The 27,805-nt window shown below is 30.3% G+C and overlaps 1 protein-coding gene across 1 annotated transcript in view; it reads right to left on the bottom strand.

Annotated features, from left to right (window-relative positions):
* LOC149898610 (protein Wnt-4-like) overlaps nucleotides 1-19,830 on the bottom strand; it is a 58,980-nt gene extending 39,150 nt beyond the window's left edge. The window contains exon 1 of the mRNA XM_090114811.1: nucleotides 19,382-19,830. Within this exon, the coding sequence (XP_089970937.1) occupies nucleotides 19,382-19,446 (65 nt within the window). The 5' untranslated portion in view covers nucleotides 19,447-19,830. The remainder of the gene's footprint in view (nucleotides 1-19,381) is intronic.
* Nucleotides 19,831-27,805: the final 7,975 nt, after the last annotated feature.

The following is a 27,805-nucleotide window of genomic DNA, read 5'->3' on the forward strand; positions in this document are numbered from 1 at the left end:
AATTGTATAATATATTGTATTGTATTTAGAATTAAGCCTTCGTCTATCTATAAAAAGTACATACTCTATAAAAAGTACTACATAAAATCAAATAAAATATAAATACAGCACAGCTGGTAATCCGACACAGGATATCTACTTATAAAACGCTAAAATTATCTGTAAAATCACTGCAAATTCCGAAGTACAGCCAAAACAATCGTTTAGCATCACGTATCAATTCATTAACTAAAAGCGACATGGAATGAATGAAATTCTTACGCGGCGGGAATGCCGCATCCAGATTCATTTTTTATAGCAGCTGTGTCGATGATTTCAAATTCGAATTTTAAAATATCGAACGTGATTTTTTTTTTTGTTTTTTTAGTGTGTTAGGATTTTGATGACGTATTGAGATTATGTCTTGCCATGAATAAAAAAATATTTAAAATAAAAGTTTATTTTTATTTGATTGATTAAGTAATACATAAGAAAATTGAATACTTGAAGATTAGTATTATCTTCTTCCTTGTATAAAACACTGTGTGATATTTCGAGCATAAATATGTAAACAGTGTTTAAATGTGGTTTAAGTGTTAACGTCCATTCTACACAGTAAGTAATGTCACAAATAAATGTTAGATTAATCCGCGTGTGTCACTGTCACTAACTACAGTCTAATGGCTGGTTCACACTTTGATTAGTGTGAGTGCAGGTGATTAGTGCGAGTGCAGGTGTGTAGTGCGAGTAGTGTCCAATTAACTGCGAGTGCAGGTGATTAGTGCGAGTGCAGGTGTGTAGTGCGAGTAGTGTCCAATTGACTGCGAGTGCAGGTGATTAGTGCGAGTGCAGGCACGCTGCGAGTGAGGGGGAAGGGAGGGCGCGCGGGACGTGGCTACTCGCAGTCCACTCGCAAAAAAATAGAACACGCTTCTATTCACTTTACTACACAGCCTACTAAACACTCGCACTAAACAGTCGCTGTCCACACGTAGTACTACTCATCACCTGCACTCGCACTAATCAAAGTGTGAACCAGCCATAAGTCCGTGTTTATTTACTTGTGGTTAAGCTCTAACCACAATGTGTGATTGTCAATTCTGTTAAACATTAAACTGCTGTTAATTATTTTGTTTCATCTTTTGTGGTAAATCGGAGTTAAATTTTTTATGAGAACTGACAATAGTATGACAATACAACTGCAACGGTTAAAATAGATTCTTATATGTAGTTCTTGAAAGATGAAATGTGTGCACGACACCTAAAAATAATGAATAATATGCCGATAAGGAAACTTGACTACTGAACTGCTACTCAAATACTATGATGATCTTTCCTACTCGTAAATCACGTAAATCAATCATTATACCTTTTTATTATGTGCTATGGTTAACCATCGACAATACTCGCATCCACTGAACATCTATAGTCTATACTTCACAGAGTTTATCGGATAGCCTCTTGTCAGTTACAAGTTCGCCACAGATCGAATAGTCCCAGCCTTAGTCCTGTACGAGCCAAGTGAGCTATATCTCAATTCTCAAGTCAGCCCGCGATTCTTCTTACCCGTAAATCACGGAAATCAATCTTAGTTCCTATTTATTTGTTATTATTAACCATAGACAATGCTTTAATCCACAGAACATCTATAGTCTACACTCCATGGAGTACAGACTATAGATTCCTAGAGACTTTCTATATACTCTTGTTGTCAGTTACTCGTTCGCAACAGATCGTGTAGTCCCAGTCTTACGCCTGTATTAACCAAGTAAGCTATAACTCAAGTCAGCCCGCGACCTTTCTTACCCGTAAATCACGCTCTCTCCTGCGCACGAGCATGAAAGTGAATACGTGTGTACATAGCTTTATTTTATACAACGCTTGTTTATTTATTTTAATAAGGTGTATCTTAATTTGCACTTATTTCTTGTCAGTTAAGTTTCATTACAATATAAGGTTTAGTTTCAATGTTTCTTAAGTGGTTAATTAATCATAGGCCAGTCCAACAGGCCAGTTTAATTTATACGTTTACTTTCTTTATTATGCATTAAATATGACAATATAAGTTATATCCTATTTATAATAACTACTCGGAGTATATTTTTCATTCAATTTGTTACTAATAATAATTTGGAAAATCCAAAAGTGCACGCCTCATAATTTTTTTTTAATAAATATTTATTAATTATTATTTTTGTTTATTTAATAACAATTAAACCACATCGAATCAGACCCTGAAAAATGAAAGGGTTCTATTCCTGAGCATACTCAAGCGTAAGAGAAAAAAAAAGACTCGATTAGTAAAGTATTTCGGTCGCTATCGTGTTAACAAGAAAAAGGATCCGCACATACAGACACACGGACGTCCAAGACAGAACTTTTTTAAACTGTTTTTTAACTAGTTTAAATAACAAAAATGACATCAAAAATATCATGAACGTTAAAAATAGTGTTTTTTCTTAATATGTGTGTGTATGTATTATCTTACAAGTGCAATGTATGATACATAAAGACATTTTAAGTTTGAAAAATCAGATGTTTTGCGCGAAGTGACAGTAGTACCCACCTCAACGCTTCGCTTATGAGGCGTGCAATATATTTCACTTCATAACAACAAACTTAAGCTACTTACAGTTTAGTGAAATGAAAAACAAAATTTACCGCCTACAAGTCTATAGATAAAAGGCGTATTTACGAAACTGTCCAGTAGTATATTTAAAGCCCATACAGAAAATACTCAACAGAGTCGAATGTTTGGAACAATACAACCATTTGGCTGTCTTTTATTTCTATGAAAAAGGGTTTACTGTTTGTTGGGAAACGCATTCCTACAAATATTATGGAATTAAACACAAACCTTTGGGATTTTTTTATATGAGATAACAAAAATAAACATACTTTGACTACATTATTTCCTCTTTCTTTTTTAATTAAATATATAGCTAGATACCTAAATAGCTTTCTAAAGTAAAGCATAAATAAGCTATGTAAATTATTTTGGTTGTTTCGTTGTCATAAATATGTTCTATTTGAAAATAACTACAACGAACTTATTTGCGACAGATCAGAGAAAGCCTCATGCTTTGCATGCAGCATGCTTTTAAAGTTATAAAATTTTTTGTAAATTTATTTTTTTTAATAATATGTTTACAAATATTCATTCCCACTAATTTTGTTCCTTTTATTTCTACTGTCGTACCTAACATGAAAGTCACTGAATATTTTGTTAACGTTCCAATCATCATTTTAATATTAACGCAAACAAGTTCGAATTATAGCAGTCTGTCATTTTTAACTACACTGCAAAATCAGAAAGAGACAGAGATAGTTAATTAATAGAGGCCCTTCCAACGGGATATCTTTTATCCCCCTTACACATGGGCGTGGTCTATACGCATTTAATAAGATTATAATAATTATAGTTCGTAAATGATGGACGATCTTGATAGAAATTGAGTGAAACGATATCTTTCGATCGTAATTGGTTGGTAAAATATAATTTTCATGTTAATTTGCAATGATTTAAGTGAATGTTCGATGTTATATTACTTTTATATGTATATTGTATGTAATAAATTATTGCTACTTATGCAATGGCACACACACAAAATACATAAAAATAATAATACATAAATACAACTGCATATTTATTTATATTAATGTAGACTAAACAATAACTTGAAGTTTCTCAAAAATAAACAAAAGATCTACAATGAAACATCAAACAAAACTACATATAGGTACCTACTTAAACATTTCTATACAATTACAATAACAGATTATTTTGCCAACCCTAATCTATCATAGACTAATAAAACAGAACCAGTTTTGAAATGTTAATTAAAACTTAAATACCATCGTACTGTTTCCAAATTGAGGCCGAATATTCCCGCAAATTCTCAGACATTGAACTAAATATAAATTAAATCTCTTCAGAGCAGTTTATTAAAAGATTATCAGTTAATAAAGACAGGCTGTTTGAGGCGTAATTAAACTTCGTTGTTCTTGTCTGCTTTGTTTTGGAGTGCACGTTCGATATTGTTTATGATACTTTTTTGGTATTGTTAATTTCTGATAATGAAACACGGAAGATAATAATTGGATAGGTACAACTTTCGCATGTTATTTAAAGATCTTTGAAAACCAATGCCTAGGTAATATAACATTTGCAGATACAAATAAGATGAGTAAATTCTTATTTTTCATGTATTATTAATTTTATTTCAAAACTTCTTATGTATCGAGTGATATTTATATTAGAAGTATAGTGACGCCGTATTTCTTTCCGTATTTTTTTCAATTAATACAATAAATACAGTCTTAAAAGAGAGCAAATAGTGTAGACAAGACATAGACATATATCACAATAGACCGAGCCTTACAAATAACAAATATGTATACCATTTCATCTGCTTAGTGCTTACTACTTCGATATAATAGGACAGAAGTGCGACAAACATATAATATTTCTATCTCATAATAAAACAGCACAGTACAAAAGTACCTATTCGTTAGATTTTCACATAAACCATCTCGATGCATAACACATTTTCATTAGGGACCTGACAATAACTTTTTACGATATGTTTAAACAAATATTCGTTTCCCACATCTCAGCAACTATGTAGGGAAAAATCTAATTAAGTTAAATAAAGCAGGTGTTCATAATAAGTATAATAACAACGTGAGCTGCGGGCTAGGCGATAACATTGCGTTGGATAGGGTTGTCAACGCTAAGTTATAGACATAAAAAAATAACTATATTTTAATCTATATGTAATGCAAGAAAAGTCATAAAGTCGATGGTAAGAATGAATCTTACACAAAAACCTTTGTATTGAAAATATTACGGTAAGAAAATAACAAATAAATTATCAAATATGTAATAGTTATCTTACTTAGCACTTCATTTATGAAAATTTTCAACAAAGAAAGGAATAAAGGCAAATTTTCCTACCGCTCGAATTCTAGCAGCACGTACCAAGCAGAGATTTATATTTTTTATAGTATTTCATTGTGGTAACCCTAGCGCTAACCTTAAGCTAAGTCTGCACGAGTCTAAGCGTTGCATTAGAATTTATACACTATTGTCGGGGAACGAGACTGTTTTCAGAAGTAAAACACACATTTTATTGGTAACTTTTTAGAAGTAGAAAGAGCTTCTGACAAATATTTTCATTCGTGGTCTGAATATGAATTTCAGGAACGTACAAAACGACTTAGTAAAATTCTTGCTTGAAAATTTTAAATGTAACTTCTACATTTCAATAGATAGGTACTTGATAATTTGTTTCCTTTTTACCAGACCTTAGAGTGCGCAATTTGTTATTTTAAATACTTATTTGAAAACGACTGTCTATATTTAATAGAATTCTCTAAGTTAAAAAAAATATATTATGTTTTTTTTTTCAGAGACTATTGTTCCAATACAGTTTTAAATATTTGTCTAAAATATTTAAAATACCTTCATAAATCTGTATTCAAAGGTTATCAGAGAAATCACCAACAGCTTTTGAGTTCACCTTTTGTGCAATATTATAATACATTTGTATGAGAAACGATAATTTTAATATATTGTGAGTTGCGATACTTATTTTAAATGAAAGGTTCCTTACGTCAAAACGTCACTAATAAATCTTATTAATCTGTGGTCGCAGTTTTGGCGCGAACACGACTTCCATTGTGTCAATAATGGCGTCAGTAATTATTTTAGATTAATTGCGAATTTAGTTTCTACTTTCTACACTTTTTTAAACCCTTTTGACATTTGAATTTCATAAAATTATCTACTAGCTCACGGCCCGCGCTGGCGGCTTCAATCAGTGCTTTTAAAACCTATTTATAGGTGAAAACAAATGAAAATGGTTGTAATTTTGGAACATTTTTCGAGAACAGACAAACAAAGAGACGCAATGGAAGGCTTTGTTTTATGAAATGTATGCAGCAGTGATTACAAAAACAATTTATTAGGATACCTAGATCCAGAATGCTATAAATGTTTTTCTTATAAATATAATGGAACAGCGAATCAGAATAACGTTTTTATCCGTTAGATTTAAAAATTAAAGTTGGAAACACATTATTTTTATTTTAAATGCAGAAGCAAAACAAGAAACAATCCGGGTTTAGCAATAAATTATTAAAATATTGCATACTTATTTATGCATATTATGCAAATTTTATTTATCTCCGGCTTAATTAAGCGCATTCCTTTTATATTGGAATAAAATCGTATTTGACTATATTATTGCTATCCTTCCTTTACAACTATGTTTGAAGAACCAACATAATTATTATTAGCCTTAGTTGATTCGGAATCTATTCCAATGAATATTGTGTCTTCATTTAGTTCGTAATTTATGAGAATGTGAAGAAAATAATATATCTATAACATGGACGTATAAAAAAAGACGGACGCCGTATTACGAACTAACAACGTGAAGCCACCATAGTAAGCTAGCGATCGTGTAAAGACAATGAACACGCACACACTCTCACCATAGTAAGCTAGTCGGCCGCCATTACGCCGTGAACTACCGACTGATTAACTGCGTCACTGTTTCACAAAAAATATTTAAAATGCCGTCTTGCGTGGTTAAATGGTGTCGCAACAGTACAATTTTAAATAACAAATCACAAGGGATTACATTCCACAGGGAAGCAAGTTATTTCTTTTATGTTTTAATGACAAAATTATTACGGCAAAATTTATAGAAAAAAATACAGCCGCCATTGTCATCAACACAGCTGTTGCCATGGCAACATGGCACACACACATGGATGTTTCGCCGCCATTACTAGGCTTCACTCAATGTTTAGGCGATATACCGTCCGTCTTTTTTTATACGTCCATGATCTATAATTAATCACAAATGAAAGCACAATTAACTATGATGAAGATTTGGTGGTGATATCGGTGAATATTCCACAAATGACACTAATTAATAGTAACACAAAATAAATCAAATAGCCAAACCTATCAAATATGAGTAGAATCGTAACAGATATATATTTTTTTAATATGTAAGCCATTACTTGACCTATAATATTTTTTCATGAAGCTGACATACAACAAATGCCAAAAGTCCTTATTGAATCCTTAATTTTAAGGTTATTATTATAAGCACACCACACATTATCAGCGTATTATGTCACTATCACTACCATTCACACTATAAACCAGCATTGTATATCAAACATTAGCATCAGTAGTCAGTATTAGATTTCAATGCAAATGAGATTGAGACCACACTCGATACACAAGCGACGACGTTTTTACATCGACGTCGATAAAAATCAACTTTTTGTCGATAAAAAGTTGATTTTATCGGGCACGAGTGACGGCTCATTTCGTGCCCGCCCTCCCGTTTATTGTTATTTATCGATAAATATAGTGATGTGTACAATTACATATTGTGAAATGGTTCGTCGTTTTGCAAAATGGTTTAATCTTCATGATTGTTTAAGTACCTACGTTAAGAATTTGTATAAAAAAATTGTACAATCGAATGATTTATTAATGTTATTTCTTTGCGTCTGTACAATAAAGAGTTTCGGTTAAGTTTTTTTAGTTTGAATGTAGTTTTATCATCAATATTAATCGTTGCATTACTTTTTTAATCATTATTGTAACAACATATAACTACCCTTGAAACCAATGATGTCATACATTTTTGTATACAAAATTCTTTTAAATATTTTCATCTACTTTATACCTTGAAAACAATATAATCTTAAAATTAAAAATTCACAAGATGCAACGGTAGAGATTGAATAATAAATTGTACACAAGATTTTATCACATTAATAACTTCTTTGGTAGCGTCTCAGATAAAAAGGTCGAATTATCTCGATCCTTAAAAAGGAGAAAAATAATAAACACGTTAAAATTTCAGTGCGATATAGGTACCTAAATGAATATTATTAATAGTATCTTTATCTTCTTATATATAAAAATGAAGCGCAAAATGTGTTGGTAAGCGCATAACTCGAGAACGGCTGAACCGATTTCGATAATTCTTTTTTTATTGTATTCCTTGAAGTACGAGGATGGTTTTTATGTAGAGAAAACGTAAATATGTACCACGGGCGAAGCCGGGGTGGACCGCTAGTACATATATAAAAATGAATCGCAAAATGTGTTGGTAAGCGCATAACTCGAGAACGGCTGAACCGATTTCGATAATTCTTTTTTTATTATATTCCTTGAAGTACGAGGATGGTTTTTACGAAGAGAAAACGTAAATATGTACCACGGGCGCAGCCGGGGCGGACCGCTAGTTTCTAAATAAAAACATATATTTTAATGAATAATGTTAAATTAAAGCTTCTCAGTATTTAAATTTCAGGAAATGAACTCATCTCAATTGAATCTGTTCGAATATTATAAAAAGAAAATATGTATTTTTTGTTTGTTGTTGATTAACAAAACTTTTTTTTCGTCCAATTATTTAAACTTATTTTAATTTCAATTTAAATAAAAATCTTAAAACAATTTATATATAAAAGGTGACACTGATTTGCAATCTACTTACATAATATTTGGACCGTGGCCGCGTGGCAATCATATTAACGAGTAACAAACATCACACAAACCAAATAATATATATATCAAGCATTTAACACATCATCGAACCAATAAAGAAACAAGAATATGACTCACAAAATAAAATCTTTACCTCACATATAAATACTCAAAAATTATCACCAAAAAACTCTCTTTATACCAACTGTTGACAGCCACTGTGTCCGTTTAAAATTAATAGCGGTCCTACGTTTTTGGGCTACTATAATCAGAGGTGGTCCACCCTTGCGTCAACGAAATAAAAAACACTAATGCCCCAGTGATATCCTTTTAAATATTTTACCGTGTGAAATATGTATGTAATTAAATTTGGAATGCGCTAACACGGAATACATTATCTGTGGCGTCTGTTTTGAGTGAAACGATTTTTAAAAAGATAGCTATTAACACTTCTGTGGTGTTGCCAGTAAAAAAATATAGTAAAGGTTTTTAATGAATATAAATAAAAGTACGACACATTGATCATAGGTGTACAAGTTCCTTTGTTTACCTGGAAATGTACCTATTATTAAATATGCATCCTTATGTTAAATCTGTACATTTCAATTAAATTGAGGTAAAACAAGACGAAGAGAGAGTGTTTATGAGAGTCATCAAAGAAGATAAAGTGTCTAACTTTGAAATAAAAATATGGGAATAACATCATAATATTTTTATGTGTAGTAACATTGCCAAAAAATATACATGCAAAAGTTTAAGAAGAATACTTATGATTCGCTAATTATACTACTGAGAGCTACTTTAGAAGACTTGAAGAGAGGTCAAGCAAATGCTCTTACGAAGAACATGAAAATTAACTGATGTAAATAACTGATATACATTTCTCACATTTTTGTCAATGTTTTCAATTTTCATATAAAACAGGCAAAAAGTTTTTTTTTACATAAAATAAGAATATGTTGCATTTTTATAGTTTCTAAAACAAATGTTCTTAAGTAGTAGCATGGACCCAATAAAAATATATTTGTCCATGGTAGTAGTAAGTCCATAAGGTTAAAACATATTTTTTATGGGAACAATGAAATAAATGCCCAACTTCAAATAAAAGATTTACATGAAAAAAGGTTGCTATACTTAAATATATCTACTGCGCAAAAAAGAAGTTAAAAAAATTTTTTTGCGGGCCGTAATTTTACAATTTTTGTATTTCACGATATAGTTAATACATCCGTGAGCCAATCGATTTCCTACACGAATAAATCTACATATATTTTAATTAGTGGGATGTTTGTTATTTACATTGTTTAACATTCAGTAACACGACACAATTTAAAACGGTTGCTTCTCATTCCCACGACTTTCTTAGAAACATACGTTTATTGGAAAAATGAACAAATTATACCAAGAAGCTAAGTTTAACGTGCGATACGATCTTCACCGACTTTGAAAAAGGGGATTGGGTAATGAGACTATTTTACAATAGGGTATTGCACGCCTCATAAGTGAAGCGTTGAGGTGGGTACACTTCGCGCAAAACATCTGATTTTTCAAACTTAAAATGTTTTTACATTGCTGTTCATTTTGTGATCGAAACGAAAGGTTGTATCTATTACAAATTTTAAAGGGTGGTGGATAAACACACTACCTTACAGAATGTAATATTATATAGGATACTAAAAATAACTAATTAACGTTAATTCATCCGTAATTTATTAAAAACTGTATCGCCTTTAAATAGTCAGAACCAGAGAAACTTTATATCGGACGAACCGGAAGGCAATAGCTAAAAATCATCAAAATCGGTTCAACCAGGCGAAAATTCTGGGGTAACAAACCCAAAAAATATACCTACAGTCGAATTATCAAGCTCCTTTTTTTTGCAGTCGACTGAAAATATAATAATAAATAAATATCCTTTTAAAATGTAAACAATGCCCAACAAAATCTCCAACTATAGTGAAACTTATCTCAGTACATTCAATATTAGTGTATAATGCATTCATTGCAGTCACCCCACAGTAACGTATGCAAAACAGCCTCGGGATGTACGACCAATAAATAAACACGAAAGGGGTGAAATTAAATATTCATAATATTTAGTGATGTGCGGATTGTCGATGATTGGACAAAAGATTACGCGTGTTTCTATTGATCAAGAGTCAAGACGTGTTTATGCTATCCAAGTGCATTGTAATGTCTGATGCGAAGTTTCTCAATCGAGATTAGCTGCTGGTAGTCAAAATTCAGTCAGAAAAAGTATACAATTTCTATAGAAGAGATACCTAATATTCATTCAAATGATTTGATTATTCACATGTTTAAAATCTGTTTTGGATTATGTGATGTGTTCCTTCCGATACCGATAAACTATGTTAAGGCCGAAAACTATTATAGGATAATATACGATAACTAAAAACTAATATATCGATAAAAATATAGTACATCACTACACATTCTAATATCGTAATAGGCAGGGTAAAGACCGAAGCAACTTGTACAACATCACCAAATTAGCCGAACGATGTGCACTAGCCCTTAGGCAAACATAGGGTTGGCAAAAATAACTATTTCATTATTGTACTTGTGTTTTTTGGGGACTTTATCATGTTATTATTTATATGTATCGTTGTTGAGTTCAAAGTAAAAAAAATAATAATTTAAATTCATTACTATTTTACTAAAATATTTATACTTCTTAAGTCTTCATAACTCTTGTCACAGAAAAAAATACTTACTCCTACTTCTATCATTTTAATAGGTACTCATAATCAAAACTTTAAGTAAAAATTAATTACTTACACAAAAATTAATTTCAATGTTGTATTGACATTTTTTCAAGCACATTACGAAATTAAAAAAAGTTAAAAGTGGCAACCCTCAGACATATACAAACATGCAAATGTTTTGTATGCGACGCCTTATAAATGATTTTATCCGGCATGTTTGTGTGAAATATTACTTTGTAAAATTGAATTGGACACAATCTGGCCGAGAATGTTTAGAACACATGTGCTATTTAAATCCCCAATCTAATATCGGTGTTATAGGGTACATGTACAATTACTTGGAAAACTTATTAGTTTTTTTATTAATCAAAAAGCTATCAAATTAAATAACTTATTGCTTACTTTTTCATTTGTTTTTAAGAATAAGCGTCATAATTATTGTAACAAATCTTGAATATTAAAACTGTACTTACTTACCTTTTTTAATGAGATTTTTGTGAGGCAATAATAACAAGTCCGACAAAATATCATTTATTTTCAGTATTTTAGTTTAATATTTTAAAAAGGCAATAAAATGTCTATTTTACATTATGACTACTTAGTACAAAATTTAAAGTAATAACATCATATCGTATCACTCACTTCAATAAGCTAAGTATTTAATAATCCATCAGTAACTAATTAATAATTAATTAAAACCACATAATCGCTTGTCTCTCCGACTGTCCACACATTAGTCAAAGTAACATTATGAATGTTGCTCATTGTACGCGACATTTTTTTCATCGACACTTCTTTTTATTCTTTTTATTTCTTGGCCCTTACATTTATAATAAACTCCAAAATATTCTGTCTGTACATTCATTAAATTATCACAAACTGAAAATATTACTTGATAGCTGGCTAAAGGGACTTTCATATGCAGAGACTGAGACCTTTTTAGATTCATTTATCTAATTTGTTCACATTAAGATTTCAGATGCACACGCACTCAAACTCACTCACACTCACTCACACTTCACACTCACTCAATCTTCACAATCACTCACACTTCATCCGGGTACACTTTTGCATGTTTAATTTTAGTTTTTCTTTGTATTATTTTATTTTATATATATTTTTTTCTTTTGATAATGTAACTAAAGTAATTTGATTTTTAAGTTACATACATATTTGTCTAAACTATAATGTTCTGTTCATCCGAGTGGTGGAGACCTGGTGACCTATATTACAGGTTTTACACCTACCATGGGCACCAGCTTTCCACACCTGTTGCCTGTTTAATGTTATTATGTTACTGTACATGTACTGGAAAGAAATAAATGAATTTATTTATTTATTTATTTATTGTGATCGCGACACGTGTTTTGTGTCAAAATTTAAATTAAACACCATAGACACAAAATATGTATGTATACCATAGACTAACAACGAGCTTTTTCATTTCTGTTTTGACTTGTCTTTGACCTCGCTTTTAAACGTTTTTGTTTTGACTAAACTTTTCAGAGAATTGAGTTTATTGCTTAATTTTATAGAGGTTCTTTAAGCGGCCCCCGGCTTCGTCTGTTGTATGTGTATTTTTTGCAGGGAACATATTGTTCAATTAGTAGAGTTTTTTATAGATTCCTATGTAATTACCCTTTGCGCTCTAGTTATGTTAAAATTTTCACATAAACTAACTACAATCTTCTATAATGTAATAAAATGATAATAATCTATAATCACATAAAAATTACAATATTCACTTCACCGCTTCTTGGTTAATTATCTAACATTCATTCATTGATTCACACATTGATTCACACTATTTTCCTGAAACAATGACCAAGACTCTCCTTTCCTATACCTAGACTCTAGATAATTTTGTGTCAATCAGGTAATATAGTCGCAATATTAATTTCCACAAACATTTACGATAATTATCATTCTAAAAGAAACCTGAAGAACTCACATACCCCTACCACCTTTGGCACCTACCAAACCCACACTATTTACCACCATTTAAAACTTTCTACACATGACCGAACAATATATCTCTTCTAATTACTATTAGCGTCTTATTTATTACGCACTCAGTAATTAGAGGGTAATTGGCACTCATAGATAAGAATCTCATTATTTCTAAAAGCCTATTCATCATTGGCCCACGTTTGTAGAACACTTGTAAGGTGCGATTAGCATTTTTTGTAAGTACCTATGTACTGTATAGATAATCAAGATTTACTGTAGAGATAAACTTGTAAAGAGAAAATTATCTGCCTACATTGTTTTGTAATATTGGTACCTTTGGTGTTATTTTTTTTATATTTTATAGTTAGCATTAGCATTTGTATTTAATATGCGATTCCTTATTATTGTGTCATGAAAATAAATTGTCTGATGTATAAAAGAAAACATTACTAAGATTTCGCCCTTAATTCATTAATTTTTATGTCATTAGAAATATTGCAGAAATCCCCAAATTGGACAACCGTTCTTAGCTAACTTTTTAGTTATAAATTACAAAAGCAAAAAAAATACACAAAACTAAACTGCTAAAATGAAGTTATACGTCTTTACACCTTTTACAAATAACATCATCAAAATAAATGATGTACAACATTATCCAAGATGAGTGTAACCGGTCGCCGACGTTCTGAAACGTGTGGAGCGTTTATTTAAATCCTATAGTGGGATAAGCTTGTTAACTTGAATATTCTTGCGAAATTATTGGACGCTAGCTAGATACGCATTTATGGTACTGGATGGGACGAATATAATGATAAATTTTTATTTGCTTAAATCAAAATTTAAAAAATGTTTGAATTTATTATTTATGAGTTCAATTCTAATTAGTTATTTAAGTATAAAAAACTTTTTATAATTAGCTGAGCATCAATATTTGGCTTGATAAAATGTCGTCGTCGGACTTGCTTTTAAAACCGCGTATATAACATTTGACACAAATAAGAAAAATGCAACTTTGTATTTAAGTTTATTTTTCCTCTAGTGAAACAACAAAATTTCCTCATTCTTTCCTAAGTAATTATACTTGTTTTGATGCATACCTATATATATACCTACACTGAAGCCTAAAGGGGAAATAAATAACACTAAGTGGAAATAAATTACTAGCCTAATCATATTGTTTTTCATGACAAGGAGTCAATTTCGCATACCTATTGTTTTACTATCATCATTTCCAATCTAGAATCTTCTAGAATATCTTTAATGTATTTTTTATAATCCATAGATTATAAACATCCATTTCCACTATATAACGGACATCTCATCTCAGTATGTTTACAGTTCAATCATTTGTTTGAATTGTCGCTTCATCTGGCGTAATGATAACATTATTCAATGCGAAATTGTTACGCAATGAGTGCCTTTTCAATGTGTACAATTGACACATTTGCTTCGATAATCTGTGTAGGATTGATTTAACCTGTGCACAAAATAGATAACCCACGATCGCGATAAAATTTTAAACCCACTTTACATAGAGTTGCGCAGAATATTTATAAACTGCATACCATTTTTCCCTAAACTAGTATTATATTATCTCTAAACAATAGGTAGGCTTATGCGAAAATAAGAAAAATATGCCTAGTACGTATAATGAATTAGAATCAAACTTATTCAGATAAATGATGCACAATTTCCAACTCCGGGCTATTTCTGTATTAAAAAAAATAATTTGGAAAATCCAAAAGTGCACGCCTCATAATTTTTTTTTAATAAATATTTATTAATTATTATTTTTGTTTATTTAATAACAATTAAACCACATCGAATCAGACCCTGAAAAATGAAAGGGTTCTATTCCTAAGCATACTCAAGCGTAAGAGAAAAAAAAAGACTCGATTAGTAAAGTATTTCGGTCGCTATCGTGTTAACAAGAAAAAGGATCCGCACATACAGACACACGGACGTCCAAGACAGAACTTTTTTAAACTGTTTTTTAACTAGTTTAAATAACAAAAATGACATCAAAAATATCATGAACGTTAAAAATAGTGTTTTTTCTTAATATGTGTGTGTATGTATAATCTTACAAGTGCAATGTATGATACATAAAGACATTTTAAGTTTGAAAAATCAGATGTTTTGCGCGAAGTGACAGTAGTACCCACCTCAACGCTTCGCTTATGAGGCGTGCAATAGAAAAAGCTTAAAAAGAAACACCTAAGGTTCATTGACAAACGATAATGTTTAAAATGCCTCAATACGTAAAGTCCAAGTAGTTTGTCGTATCAAGCTTTTACTTTTAATATTAAATAAATAATAATTTTTTTTACCAGAAATTAATTGCAATTAATTACATCCCAAGGCGATTTCATAACTTCCAATCTCCTGGACAAGCGTTATCAAATACAGAAGGCTTACATCGAAGAAAAATGTCATTCATAAACAATAAATTAGATAAACAGCCAGCAAAAGTGCTCATTATCCAAACATTTTATCAACAAAGTATCTCCCATACTATCATCATATTCATTACCACAGTTTTACACCTAAAATAACTACGCAGAAATTATGCGCCTACTAAAGATTACGAAGTCAAATAAAAACTCTTTACCGCCGCATAATTTATCCTTTTTGTTCTAAGTAAGGAGGTTTTTTCTTTTTCTTATACGGCGATTAAGCTTTTAGCGTGTAGTGTTTAATTCGACTGGACTTTTCCTTGCTCCATTTATATTAAATCGGCCAAGTGCAAGCCGTGCTTGTAATTTTTGTTGCGTAAATCGTAAATACTTCTGTGTTACAAAGTAGGGTTGGATTTAATTATGCTGTGTCGATTTTGTAGTTTGTATTGAGATTTCTAGATTCTAAGGAACGGGTAAAAATTGAAGAAATGGTTGGATAGTAATTATGGTGATAGATTGAAATCATTTACAATGCTTTTCGATGTAGGCATTACATTTGGGATTATGTCTGAGTTAAAACATTAATTATTATTCCACAGAATTATTCCCTATTTAATATAGATAGTTCTAATAAATATCAAACAAAAATGCACCAAAAAATAATTGTATACTACTTATTTATGTAATATTTTAAACATCATGGCCACTATAAATTAGGTACATACATAATATGTAAAAATAACAATTATTAAAATTAAACGAATAAAATTAAAACATTTATAAGAATTGAAAACAATAAATCATAAATGAAAATCTTATTCAAACAGGAATGTTCTTTTAAATCATTTTTAAATGTCAGAATCTTCATGAACCGTGGTAATTTGTGGTAAATAAGGTCACTCGTAATAGCAGCGCAAGTAAAATACAGATTATATTCAATTTTCTTTTATCTGTGGCGAGTTTTTTTTATCTATGATCACAGCTAATTTATTGTCATAAAAACATGTTTTGCGGGAAAACACTCACATTTGTCAACTGAGCTTTGATGTAGAATGTAACCGTTTCCGCACACTAAAATTATTTATACTCGCCTCCGAGTAGCGCAGGGCTTACAAACCTTTGGAGTAATTAGATTAATCATAATTATTAAAAATTATAATTCTTTATACATTTAAATTTAGATTTTAAAATTATTTAATACGAAGAAGCAGAAACGCACTTTTGAATCGTCATTACATATTTTTAACATTTGCCACCGATAACATATCTATTTTATCAAGGTGAAATATAAGTTAATTTAATATTCGCTGAAATAATACATAACTGCCTATGCCTATTTTTGGTAGAGCTGTTGTTAACTGTTTTACTTATAGTTACTTATACTTGAAGAATGAATTTATCATTTTTTTGTTAGTTGCATTTGAGTCTTGCTTGAGTCAGGATAATTATTATTGATTTAAAAATTTTAAAGCCAAAAAATGTTAGGCCGGGTGAAGAGCAGCTTGCAGCATTTAAAGAAATAATGAAATAAATATATGTAGTATGTATTCATCGAAGTAATTAATAAAAAATGGTTTACCCTTCCTGAAAAAGTGTACTAGCACAAAATAACTTTCGCCGGCTTTTGTTTGACTATTTTGTAAACACCACGATAAGTTTACTCGGCAGCTAAACTTTTAAAAATACAGTCTTTAAAGTTTAAACTGTTAGCCGTTGCATCTGGTTAAATAGTAATAAAAGCTAATATTAAAGCTTTTACGCATTTCACTGGTTATTTTTTTGTTATGGCAAACCTTTTGTAGTTTCTTATTTGTATTGTTTAAAATGTTTTGTAATTTTTGTTAATTTCATACATAAAACAATGCAGTCGCGGCATAGAATATAATAATTCTCTAACGCGATGTTGTGGCTAACATAGGAATATACTGTATAATTAATTTTTTATGATAGTTTTTTCTATTTTCGATTTCCCGGCTGGAATATTAGATCTATAATCATTTAGTTATTGATAATATGTAATAACAATTTACAGTTATTAATAAATTATTTTATATCCTTTCTTCCGTTAATATTATGTGTAGAGTAAAAACATCTATTTTTTACTATTATAAATGAAGACAAATAACTTCCGATTAATAAAATAGTAACAGGAAAAGTTTACATAATTTATAATTTTGTAGTATATTTCATAGAACTTGGCAATATTGGAATACGGTAACATATAGGTAAGTAATTGTTTGCCAGAATCTAATTATAAACGACGATATATATGACGAATTAAATTGATATAATTTAACGGTCTTCAAAAAATCGTCATAATTCACTGATAAAATGATTATTCCTTTAATCTTAAAAGGAAAAAATGGAACAATTAAAGTATAAACATATTCTAATAGGATAGTTCATATTTTCTATGATTAAACATAAAGGTAAAATGAGGGTACATGTCAAACTGTCTTCAACTGCTTTCAGCATCTGACTCTAGAAAACCACTTCAGTCATACCTACTTTTTTTTACTTTACATAATATAGGAAAATCATCAATTGATTAAAATAATGTTTGTTGTTTACTACTAAAGGATATACTTAAGTGGTTGGTTATATACAATATATTAGATATATATTAATGTCGGTAAGTGACATGGATAATATGAACATAAAATAAATCAAATATTCCTGAATTTCATAAACATTTTAAAATCTAAATTTAGATCATATGAGCGGGTATAGATATAGTTATAAATAAGGTGAACATTTCAATTTTCATTATACGTCCTCTTACTTTTTAAACCTATACCAGGCAAATTCATATGATGATCCCAATAACCAGCCATGGTTAATTTTGCCCTTTCACAAATTCACGGGGTAAACTGTATGGAAAGAAGAGGTCATAATACGGCCCCTGATCCAAGATTTCCTATCCATAAATCATACGTATTGTGAATACACGTTGTTTATTAACTAAAATGTAAATCCATGTAGTAAATGTATGCTCCATCAATTCAGATTTGTTTTTAACCTCGCGTCAAACAATCTAGTTAAGCGTAAACATTACATTATTTATGCGTTCAACTATTTTTAACAAATTCGAATCATGACTATGATTCCTGAACGACTTTTTGCAATTATCCTTTTTGGAAAATTTTGAAAAAATATTTTCATTTTTTTTTTTGTGAAAAATGATTTGATAAGTGTGGATGTAACGTAAGAAGAAATAATGCGATATTTTGCTTTAGTAAAGAAGTGGACGATATCTCAAGAAAAGAGAGCTTTTTGAGCTTTTTAATCCTCATATAAGTAGGTACATTAAGAAGATGCCTTTTATTCATGTTTTTTTTTTTGAAAAACATTTCTGAAAGATTTAACTAGTTTTCATTAAGTAAATGAAATAAAACTGTACAATATCTAAAGAATAATAAAATTCTAAGTAGGTACCTAACTAAAGAACAATGAGAATTCCACTCCAATTAAATAACAATAATTGACACCAAAATTTCATGATTTGGTTATTTTTAACAATGCAATAATTCCGCAAACTATATTATATTACAATTACAAGAAATATGTTAATTACAAACAAGGTACCTATTTGCTGAATTTAGTTTATGAATGTGACGATTGATGGAAATTAACTGACATAGGTAGATTATAATACTACGAAAGCTTTGGCGCAACACTCTACATAACTTTGAAGTAAGCTATCAAATACAAAAGTATAACTGTTATTTTTTTATTTATAGTAATAAAGAATTAAAATAGTATATTAATACAATATTGTAAATTCGATGTCATTTAGTACTTACCACCAGTTGGCCGATACAGCTTGCAGCAGCAACAATAATGCACACAGAACTTTCCAAAAATTCATGGTGCTTTATTATTTATAAAGCCACGTACAAAATTCCTCCCCGAACACTTCAAAAAAATTCCACACCCCACAAAACCACCGCAAAACTCCAAAAAACAAAAGCTCTCATAACATTTCAAATAATTTGCAACATAAACACTGTTAAACCATAAACACAGAAACAAAGAATAACAACAATGTGTCCATAAAATAATTCAAAAACACAAAATAAAAAATAAGTAAAACTTTTAAACAAACTTTGTGAAAGTTTGTAGGTACTGGCCGTAACTCGGTCTATGTAAAAACAAAACTCATAAAACTGAATGGCGGGTTATTTAAAAAAGGAATCGAATTTTTTTTTACAAAATTCGAAAGACTTGTAGTGAGTTGCGTTCTGCCGACGCGCTTGCGACCCGCGCGGATGGGAATACAAAACCAGACTGGCTTGCTTTTAAGTCGTTTGTAAGTATTCCATAGGATTCGCCGTAAGGGGAAGGGTCGCATTGGAGGGCGTGTAAATGCAATACGCTGCACGAGTTCATCCTTAAAAGCCCTTACCACGAGCGACTAGCGACTAACCAACACAAAAGAAATTTGCAAACAAAAACACAAAGCGATCGATTTTCAAATCTAAATACGCGCGGTCCACAGGTAAAAAAACTTAGACACAGATAATAAATTCGCAGCTTATGTCATGGCCGCGTAGTAAAATGCAAAAATACAGTCACTTATTTGCAAATTATATGATCGAAAGGCGATTATATCGCGGGGCGTCCGTAAACGGTCGCGTAGTAGGAATTTATTGCGGAAATCAGTAAAATCTCTTGCGAGTGGCTCAGAGATCGCATATATTATAATTAAAATCGAATGCAACACGAACGAGTACTTATTGTGGACGGATAAAGATAATTTCAGATTTGCATAGAACTCTTAAGTGGATGTTGACGGGTTCCGCGTCAAACGTTTCTAGGTTTTACATTTTATCTGTAACACTAAGCCCGAGGTAACAGTAAACTAAATGAAACCTTTTAAGTATGATCGACGTTCGACGTTTACTAAAACCATGATAAGTTTGTAAGTCGGAGTCGACGAAAGGTTTTAATTGATACAATTATTTAAAAGCGCTTTAAGCGAAGGTGTAATGGACATTATGAGTAAGGAAACTGTTACTTTTAAAAAGGTCGTAACTGTCGTACTGACCTGTTTGGTTCTTTAGATTTTATCGCGGCTTCTATAATTTCATTTCTTTGAGTAGGTATCTTTATCTTCTTTTTGAATGAAAGTAAAAGTTAAAATGTATCGACTCAATCAGTTAAAATTGTAAATGCTTGAATTTTTACCTATGAGTTACATGAAATAAAAAAAAAACAGCTATTATAAAATTAAATAGATATGTATAAAAATCACAAAACCCGGTCTCTACTCTCTACATTTATTTAGAAACATACGCATACCTTCCTCAGGCGATACATTTGTATTGTGAATATGGCTCTTCTAATCTACATTGTATGTCAGTAGATACATATTATAAATATATATTATCATATTTATAATTTCTCTCTTTACTTTATAAAGGAGCATAGAGCATAAAATGTAAAGTGTGAATTATTTCAAACTGTTAGCAGTTTGAGTAAATAGCTAATTTTATTACATAAATAAGAATAGTCCACTATTTGAAAAAAAATCATAAGAAGCTGACATAATATGACGGCATATGCTGATGATAGTTTTAATTTTTGCTTGCTATTACGATAAGTACATTTTATTTATCCTACACACTTTTATATATTTATTCACAAAACTTTAGCCGATGAACATCAAGAAGATTTAACATCAAAGATTTCAAACCGAATAAAGCGCCATACCCACTTACAAGGCGAGCTACAAAAACACATTTCATAAAGCTATTCATCCACAATCAAAACGATAACACCGTTCGCAAATTGACAACATCTTTCAACAATTCGCTGCCCGATACAACTAATTACGAGCCGATATAGTTTCATGGGAAAGTAGCTGTTATAATAATAGGGTTGTGGACGATAATTGCAATTCGGGAATATCCGTAACTGTTCATATAGGGTGTAGGGTAAAAAACAGACAATGGGGCTTACCTGGCTTGGGCCATGTTTACGATGGGCTGTAAAACTGTAATTGAAGAGATCAAACGCGCCGCCCGTCGCTTCGCTAAGGGAGAATGTATGTTACATTAACAAAAAGGGATTAAGAAGAAAGTTTCTATACTATGGACGTTAATTTTTCTCGTATGATGTCTGGTGCGTTTATGGTACACATTTTTTGTTTCGATGCGGATTCTAAACATAGTTTTTTGAACTTTCCTCATTTCATTATTTTCATGTGAATTACTTTTGTTTCGTTTGTAGCATGAGTAAATAAAGTTTCCTAATCTTTGAACTTCCCTATCTTCTCTCCTTGAATACCTAAGACACACAATAATTGTACGCAAATAATTGTACGCAATAGGTAATAAATTTAACTTTTCATTATATAAAACCTCAATCACCCATATTAAGCTTTTTGTTTTAAGATAAAAGGATAATCGCTTTTTTATGAATCTACCAGTATGCTAGGTAAAAACTTTTTGCTGGATTATGCTTTGAGTGGTTTTCATTCATATAAATAGTGTATTAGGTATTACATATTATAATAATGTTATTGCTATAGTCAGTATTAATTAATAATTAAAAAGGCAGTGAACAGTGTGAAGGGTTCTTTAACTATTCGTACCTTATGCATTTTTGCGTCTACAAACATCTTTTATGCAAATTTGACTCATACTTTGAACAGATAGAGTTGTTTTTCCAATAAACATGTTTAAATACCTAATTTTATTAAACGTAACGCATCTGTTACTTGTAACTACAATCAGAATCTCATTAGGGGTAAAGAAATGACATTTGTATGTTGACGAATTGCCATGTTTTACGCTCACATGAAGGGGATTTTTGAACGAATATGTAACACGTTGAAATATCAAACCCATGTAAAAAGGTATAATGAATTAAGAATTCAACTATTTATCACAATTTATAACCGACTTCAAAAAAAGAGGAGGTTCTCAATTCGGCCGGTATATTTTAATCTAACACTATAATAAAAACTGTAGGTCATCATCTTACTCCATGACGTGACGGTATTGCCATGGCGCGGCCTTGAAATTTTACCCTCAACGCGCCTAAAGAATTTTTTCTTTAAAAAGTATGTATCAAGTAGAACTGGTGAATTGGTGATAATCTACTACAAAAATTTCTTAGGTCAATTGACTTCAATGGAAGCTAAACGTTAAAATGGCTATTTCAAATTGTTTTGCACATTATTTCATTAAGGCCATGAGTAATTTTATAAGAATTGTGTCATTCCTTTTATGAAAATAGCTAATAAACAGTAATCATTTAGAAGAATACAAAAATAGGCAGGGAACGGGTAAGTGGTAGTATAATAACTATACGAGACCTAATTAAATAAATATCTAAATAAAAATGTTGTGTGGTTTATGAAACCACGGTAAAAGTGAAACTTAGGCACAAAATTATCGTATTTGTACGATAATAATTATCGTACGGTTCGACCGTCACGCGACATGCGCTACACAGACCAAAAAGTTTGAGACGATGTAATAAAAGTTTCTCTTTAATAAGTATTCTTTGAATATAAACCTTTAACAACGTAGTTAACAGTTTGTGAATGTGAAAATTATTAATGTTATTACAAAATATATAATACAATGGTAGATTACATATCACAGATTATTAAATAATTACTACGTACCTTTATTCGTACCTACATATTAGCCGAAAGGTCTTGCAAAGTTGAGATAGTTTTTACAGAATTGTAAAATATAATCAGAATTTTAAAAATAATTGCATCTGCGTAGACATAATTTTATCTAATACTAGCTGTGCTCCGCGGTTTTATCCGCAGTGCTCAGCTCCTGTTGGTCTTAGCGTGATTTAATATAGCCTAATAATTATAATAGCCTTCTTCGATAAATGGGCTATCTGACACCGAAACAATTTTTCAAATCGTACCAGTAGTTCTTGAGATTAGCGCGTTCAAACAAACAAACAAACTCTTCAGCTTTATAATATTACCTAGTATAGATTCGGATATGTTTCTAATAATCCGATTTCACCAACAACAGAGTAACGAAGTTGGAACATACTTACCAATTACGTTCCATATCTGAGACTAGACATCAACAGCCAAACAATAACATAAAAGAATCGATAGCAAGAAACAAATGAATTATCTATAAATGCCTTAAAGACATTGATTCGTAGACTTGCGAAGGTTCAGACTGGGTCACAGACGAATTAAAAATGAGTATACATGTGAACTAGATATTAATATTTTAATATGCAAAAAATCTACCATTTATTTAAGAAAATAAAAATTAAACATCATATTATGAGAATCTTTGTTAAAATTTAGTTTTTCGTATACAAATGCAATTGATTTTCAAATTATGTCCACTCCAATAATTATTATAACTTTCAAAACCTCTCAAATGTATCAACAAATTAATTAACATTTGATTTGACTGTAACATCATTAATTTATGAAAACTTTTGACACATGCAACATAACTTGATTACATTAAGCGAGTGCAAATAACGGAGCTACGATCACTTAATTATATCTAGAGGTTAAATAGGTCGAGAGATTGTAAGCTTAAGATACTATTGGTAATTTTAAAACTATAAGTAAAATATACAGTAATAATGCTTACAATTTATATAACATATTGAAATTTAATAAATTAGACGTTAAATAAATATTATGTATAGCTAAGCCATTTCAATATCCCAAGATATTAGTGTATTATTTAAAATGGTAAAAGCTACAATGTGTAGGTAACTAAAATAAAAGAAACTATTACACTAGCCAGTCAAATAAAATATTATTATATCAAACAGAGATCAATAGGTACTTATAGACATCAGTCCAAAACTTCATTGTCCAATAAGATTAATAATAATCCCAAATACATGAAATAGGTGCTGTCTATACATTGTTAAGTCTTCGTCGTTATTAGGAATAGGTACAATAAGCCATATTCCAAACTCAGCTAGAATATCCGTTATTATCCGATGCTATTTTTATTTTATTCATAGATACGATCTTTATCCCCTTGTTTACTCTCTGCCAATATGTAACCAATCAATTATTTTATGTAATTCTTAATTAAAATACAGGAATCAATTTATTTCATTACCATTATATTTTAGTGTACATTTTACGTTGTAAAGCATCACTGCAAAATTAACAAACCAATAAAAATGCAATGATAAAAGTGAAGAATTTTGTGTCATAAAAAACATTGCAATACCTTCTCTACAAACAAGACCGAGTTTGATAGAAAATAAAATTACCTTTACCTATCATAATATCATCTTTAGTGAATACTATAATATAAGCATAAAAGTATTATCCATACTAATATTATAAATGCGAAAGTAACTCTGTCTGTCTGTCTGTTACTCAATCACGCCTAAACTACTGAACCAATTTGCATGAAATTTGGTATGGAGATATTTTGATACCCGAGAAAGGACATAGGCAACCTTTTATTGCGAGATAATATGTACCACGGGTGAAGCCGGGGCGGACCTCTAGTATTCTATATTATGTTGATTATAAGTATTATGTTTCGAGTAAAAATAAAATAATGAGCAGTTTCCTTTACTCTGTTTTAATTTTTAATCCTATAATTTATTTAACAATTTAATATACCACACCAAGTAATATTTACAATTATACAAAGACGATTAATATGGTAGGTACATTAGGCGGCCTTATATCGCTTACTAGCGATCTCTTCCAGGCTGCCCAAGGTAAGAGATAAAGAAGAAACGTACATGTTACGCGGGTGGCTGATAAAATACATAAAATAATAAATAATAATATAGATCATAGAAGATAGAATACATAAAATACAAAAATGAATAATAGGAATAAATAAATGAATTTAATGAGTAGATAGGTAATAGATATGACTTTATCGTCCACTTGAAAAGTGTTACATAATAAAATAATCGATTACACAAAAATAACAATAGCGTAATAAATAACATAAACAGGGTTAATAAATAAGAATAATATTTCGCAACGGATATTGCTTCGACGTCAATATTGGGCCATTACAAAACCATAAATTCACTTTCCTTATTATTTATTGTACTGTCGTATAGAATCAGTATGTTTCGTCAATTATTTTTGTACACACGTATTTCTAGTCCATTAAGTATTAAATAATATGTAGGTTGATATTATAGTGTCTTTTAAAAAGTTAGATCGAGTTCGATGTTTTTATTACAATTTATTTTCAAATATAACTCAATATTCGTTCTCTAAAGTATCTGAAGACTTCTTGCTTTATTTATAAGTATCATAAATATTCGACATTCATGTACTTAATCTTTAAAAAGCTCTGTACGTCATCGGAAATTTTTTAATTGACTATAATATGTTTTTTCATCTAACAATCATTATTTTAGTAACACATGCACTTTCACTTGAAATTGTAGATAAGTATATAAAAGTACAAGACTATATCTGATCTTTAATTTAATTAATTGTCTTCCCAACCATTTTATAACCCCATTCTTATATTAAGTATCCTGTATATATTTTTTAATCCAATATAAATTTAAATTTCGAACAGTTAGAAAAAAAAGAAGATTCCTAGACGATTTTATTATAGTCGTAAATTGTTGCCAGTACACATACATAAACAGATTAATAAGCAGTTAAAACGTAACATTTTGATAGACAAGTTTACACTGAGTTTTATAAAGATGTATGGTTCTGGTTTTTAACGCTGAGTGACTTGAAAACACCGCGATGATTGAAGGCTGATACAAACCAGTATTTTGATAAATAAATAGAAGTTAGGGTTGGGATGTTTTTTAAACTATCGATGCTTCTTTATGCCTTTTAAAACTAAAAACTCAATTAATATGCTAAGTTTAGAAGGTATTCAGTGATTTATAAAAATTGGAGTTCATACAATATATTTTCTCAACCCATCATTTAACATCCAGATAAGTGAACTACAATTTTAAAAAATTGGTGCGTATTATGTAAAATTACATTCATACACAATGTCAATGCAACAGAAATGATTATTTCTTAATACAGTTTTAGTATAAATTACCACTTTATAGTTTGTCTGCATAAACATAAAAGCTCAATGTTATAAAATGGAAAAGTATCGATGTCGATAATCGTAAAGTATCGATAAATGCTTTCAGAAATCAGTTCAGTGTATACTTAGGAACGTATACCTCAGCCAATGTTTTTATTCGGCCACGGAAAGCCAGGCCACCGTTTAGTGATCAATTTAAAAAGTATAAAACTCAAATAATGGCGCTATCCTCCGCGCGCTTTTTTGACACCTTTGACGTTTATTGCCACTAAGTTTAGTATTTAAACGTTTTCGTGCTAGATCTAATCCAGTTTTGTTATATTGATTCAGTCTGCATTTTAAATGTAGGTAATTACGTGGCATTGTTTGTTATTTATAAATATATAGTTCGGTAAGTGGTAGTTGACTTTTTAAAAAAATTTGAATATGTAGGTAAATAAAATATAAACAAATTGATTCGCATAGCTACCATAAAATAAAAACAAAAATTCATGTTCTAGTGTAATTTTAAGTCACGTCTTAGTTAATTTTATTAGGTAATTTAAGCAAGTTTCAACCCTGCGCTTCGAGTAGGATAAATCTAATATTAAAAACGAATTTCTCATAAGACCTAAGTTTCACCTTGAGCTAGTTTAATTTCAAACATTGTTACTAATTTTAACAATGAATTACACTGTGGAATTACATAGTATCTATATTGGCTATTCCTAGAAAAGTTACAGAGTAAAAAATGAGTAAAAATAACTTTTTAGTGTTTTATTTATTAATTCTTTATTGTAAATAGGTACATATAAACCAGAACAGAGAATAAAAAAGACAAAAATGTAAATTAATTTTATTTATAATACATATCTCATTAAAATTCAAAACAATATTGGTAAGCGATATGCACCACATCAAAATCATTTCAAACAATAACCGTGAGCGGCCATATTGGTTTATTTGACGTTCCAGACGCCATTTTGCATCGAGTTGCGTTTTGAAACCAGAACAAAGGGACCATTTCAGATAATAGACGTAATTGAGATAGCACAATGCTTATATGATGGTTAACTTGAGACGGGGATTGAAATTATGGCAACGGGCCACTGTCAGGCGTCGTGTTTACGGAGATAATAGTTTGCTATTTGCAGTGAGTATTAATCTTTTTGTATTTACGTTTATTTACTTCTAATTTGTTTAGGTACATCAAAGCAATATTATATAATATTT

The sequence above is a fragment of the Colias eurytheme genome, chromosome 22 (genome assembly GCF_061535395.1).
Source record: "Colias eurytheme isolate Ceu_HAF_F1 chromosome 22, ilColEury1 Martin Lab GWU primary, whole genome shotgun sequence".
NCBI lineage: Eukaryota > Metazoa > Arthropoda > Insecta > Lepidoptera > Pieridae > Colias > Colias eurytheme.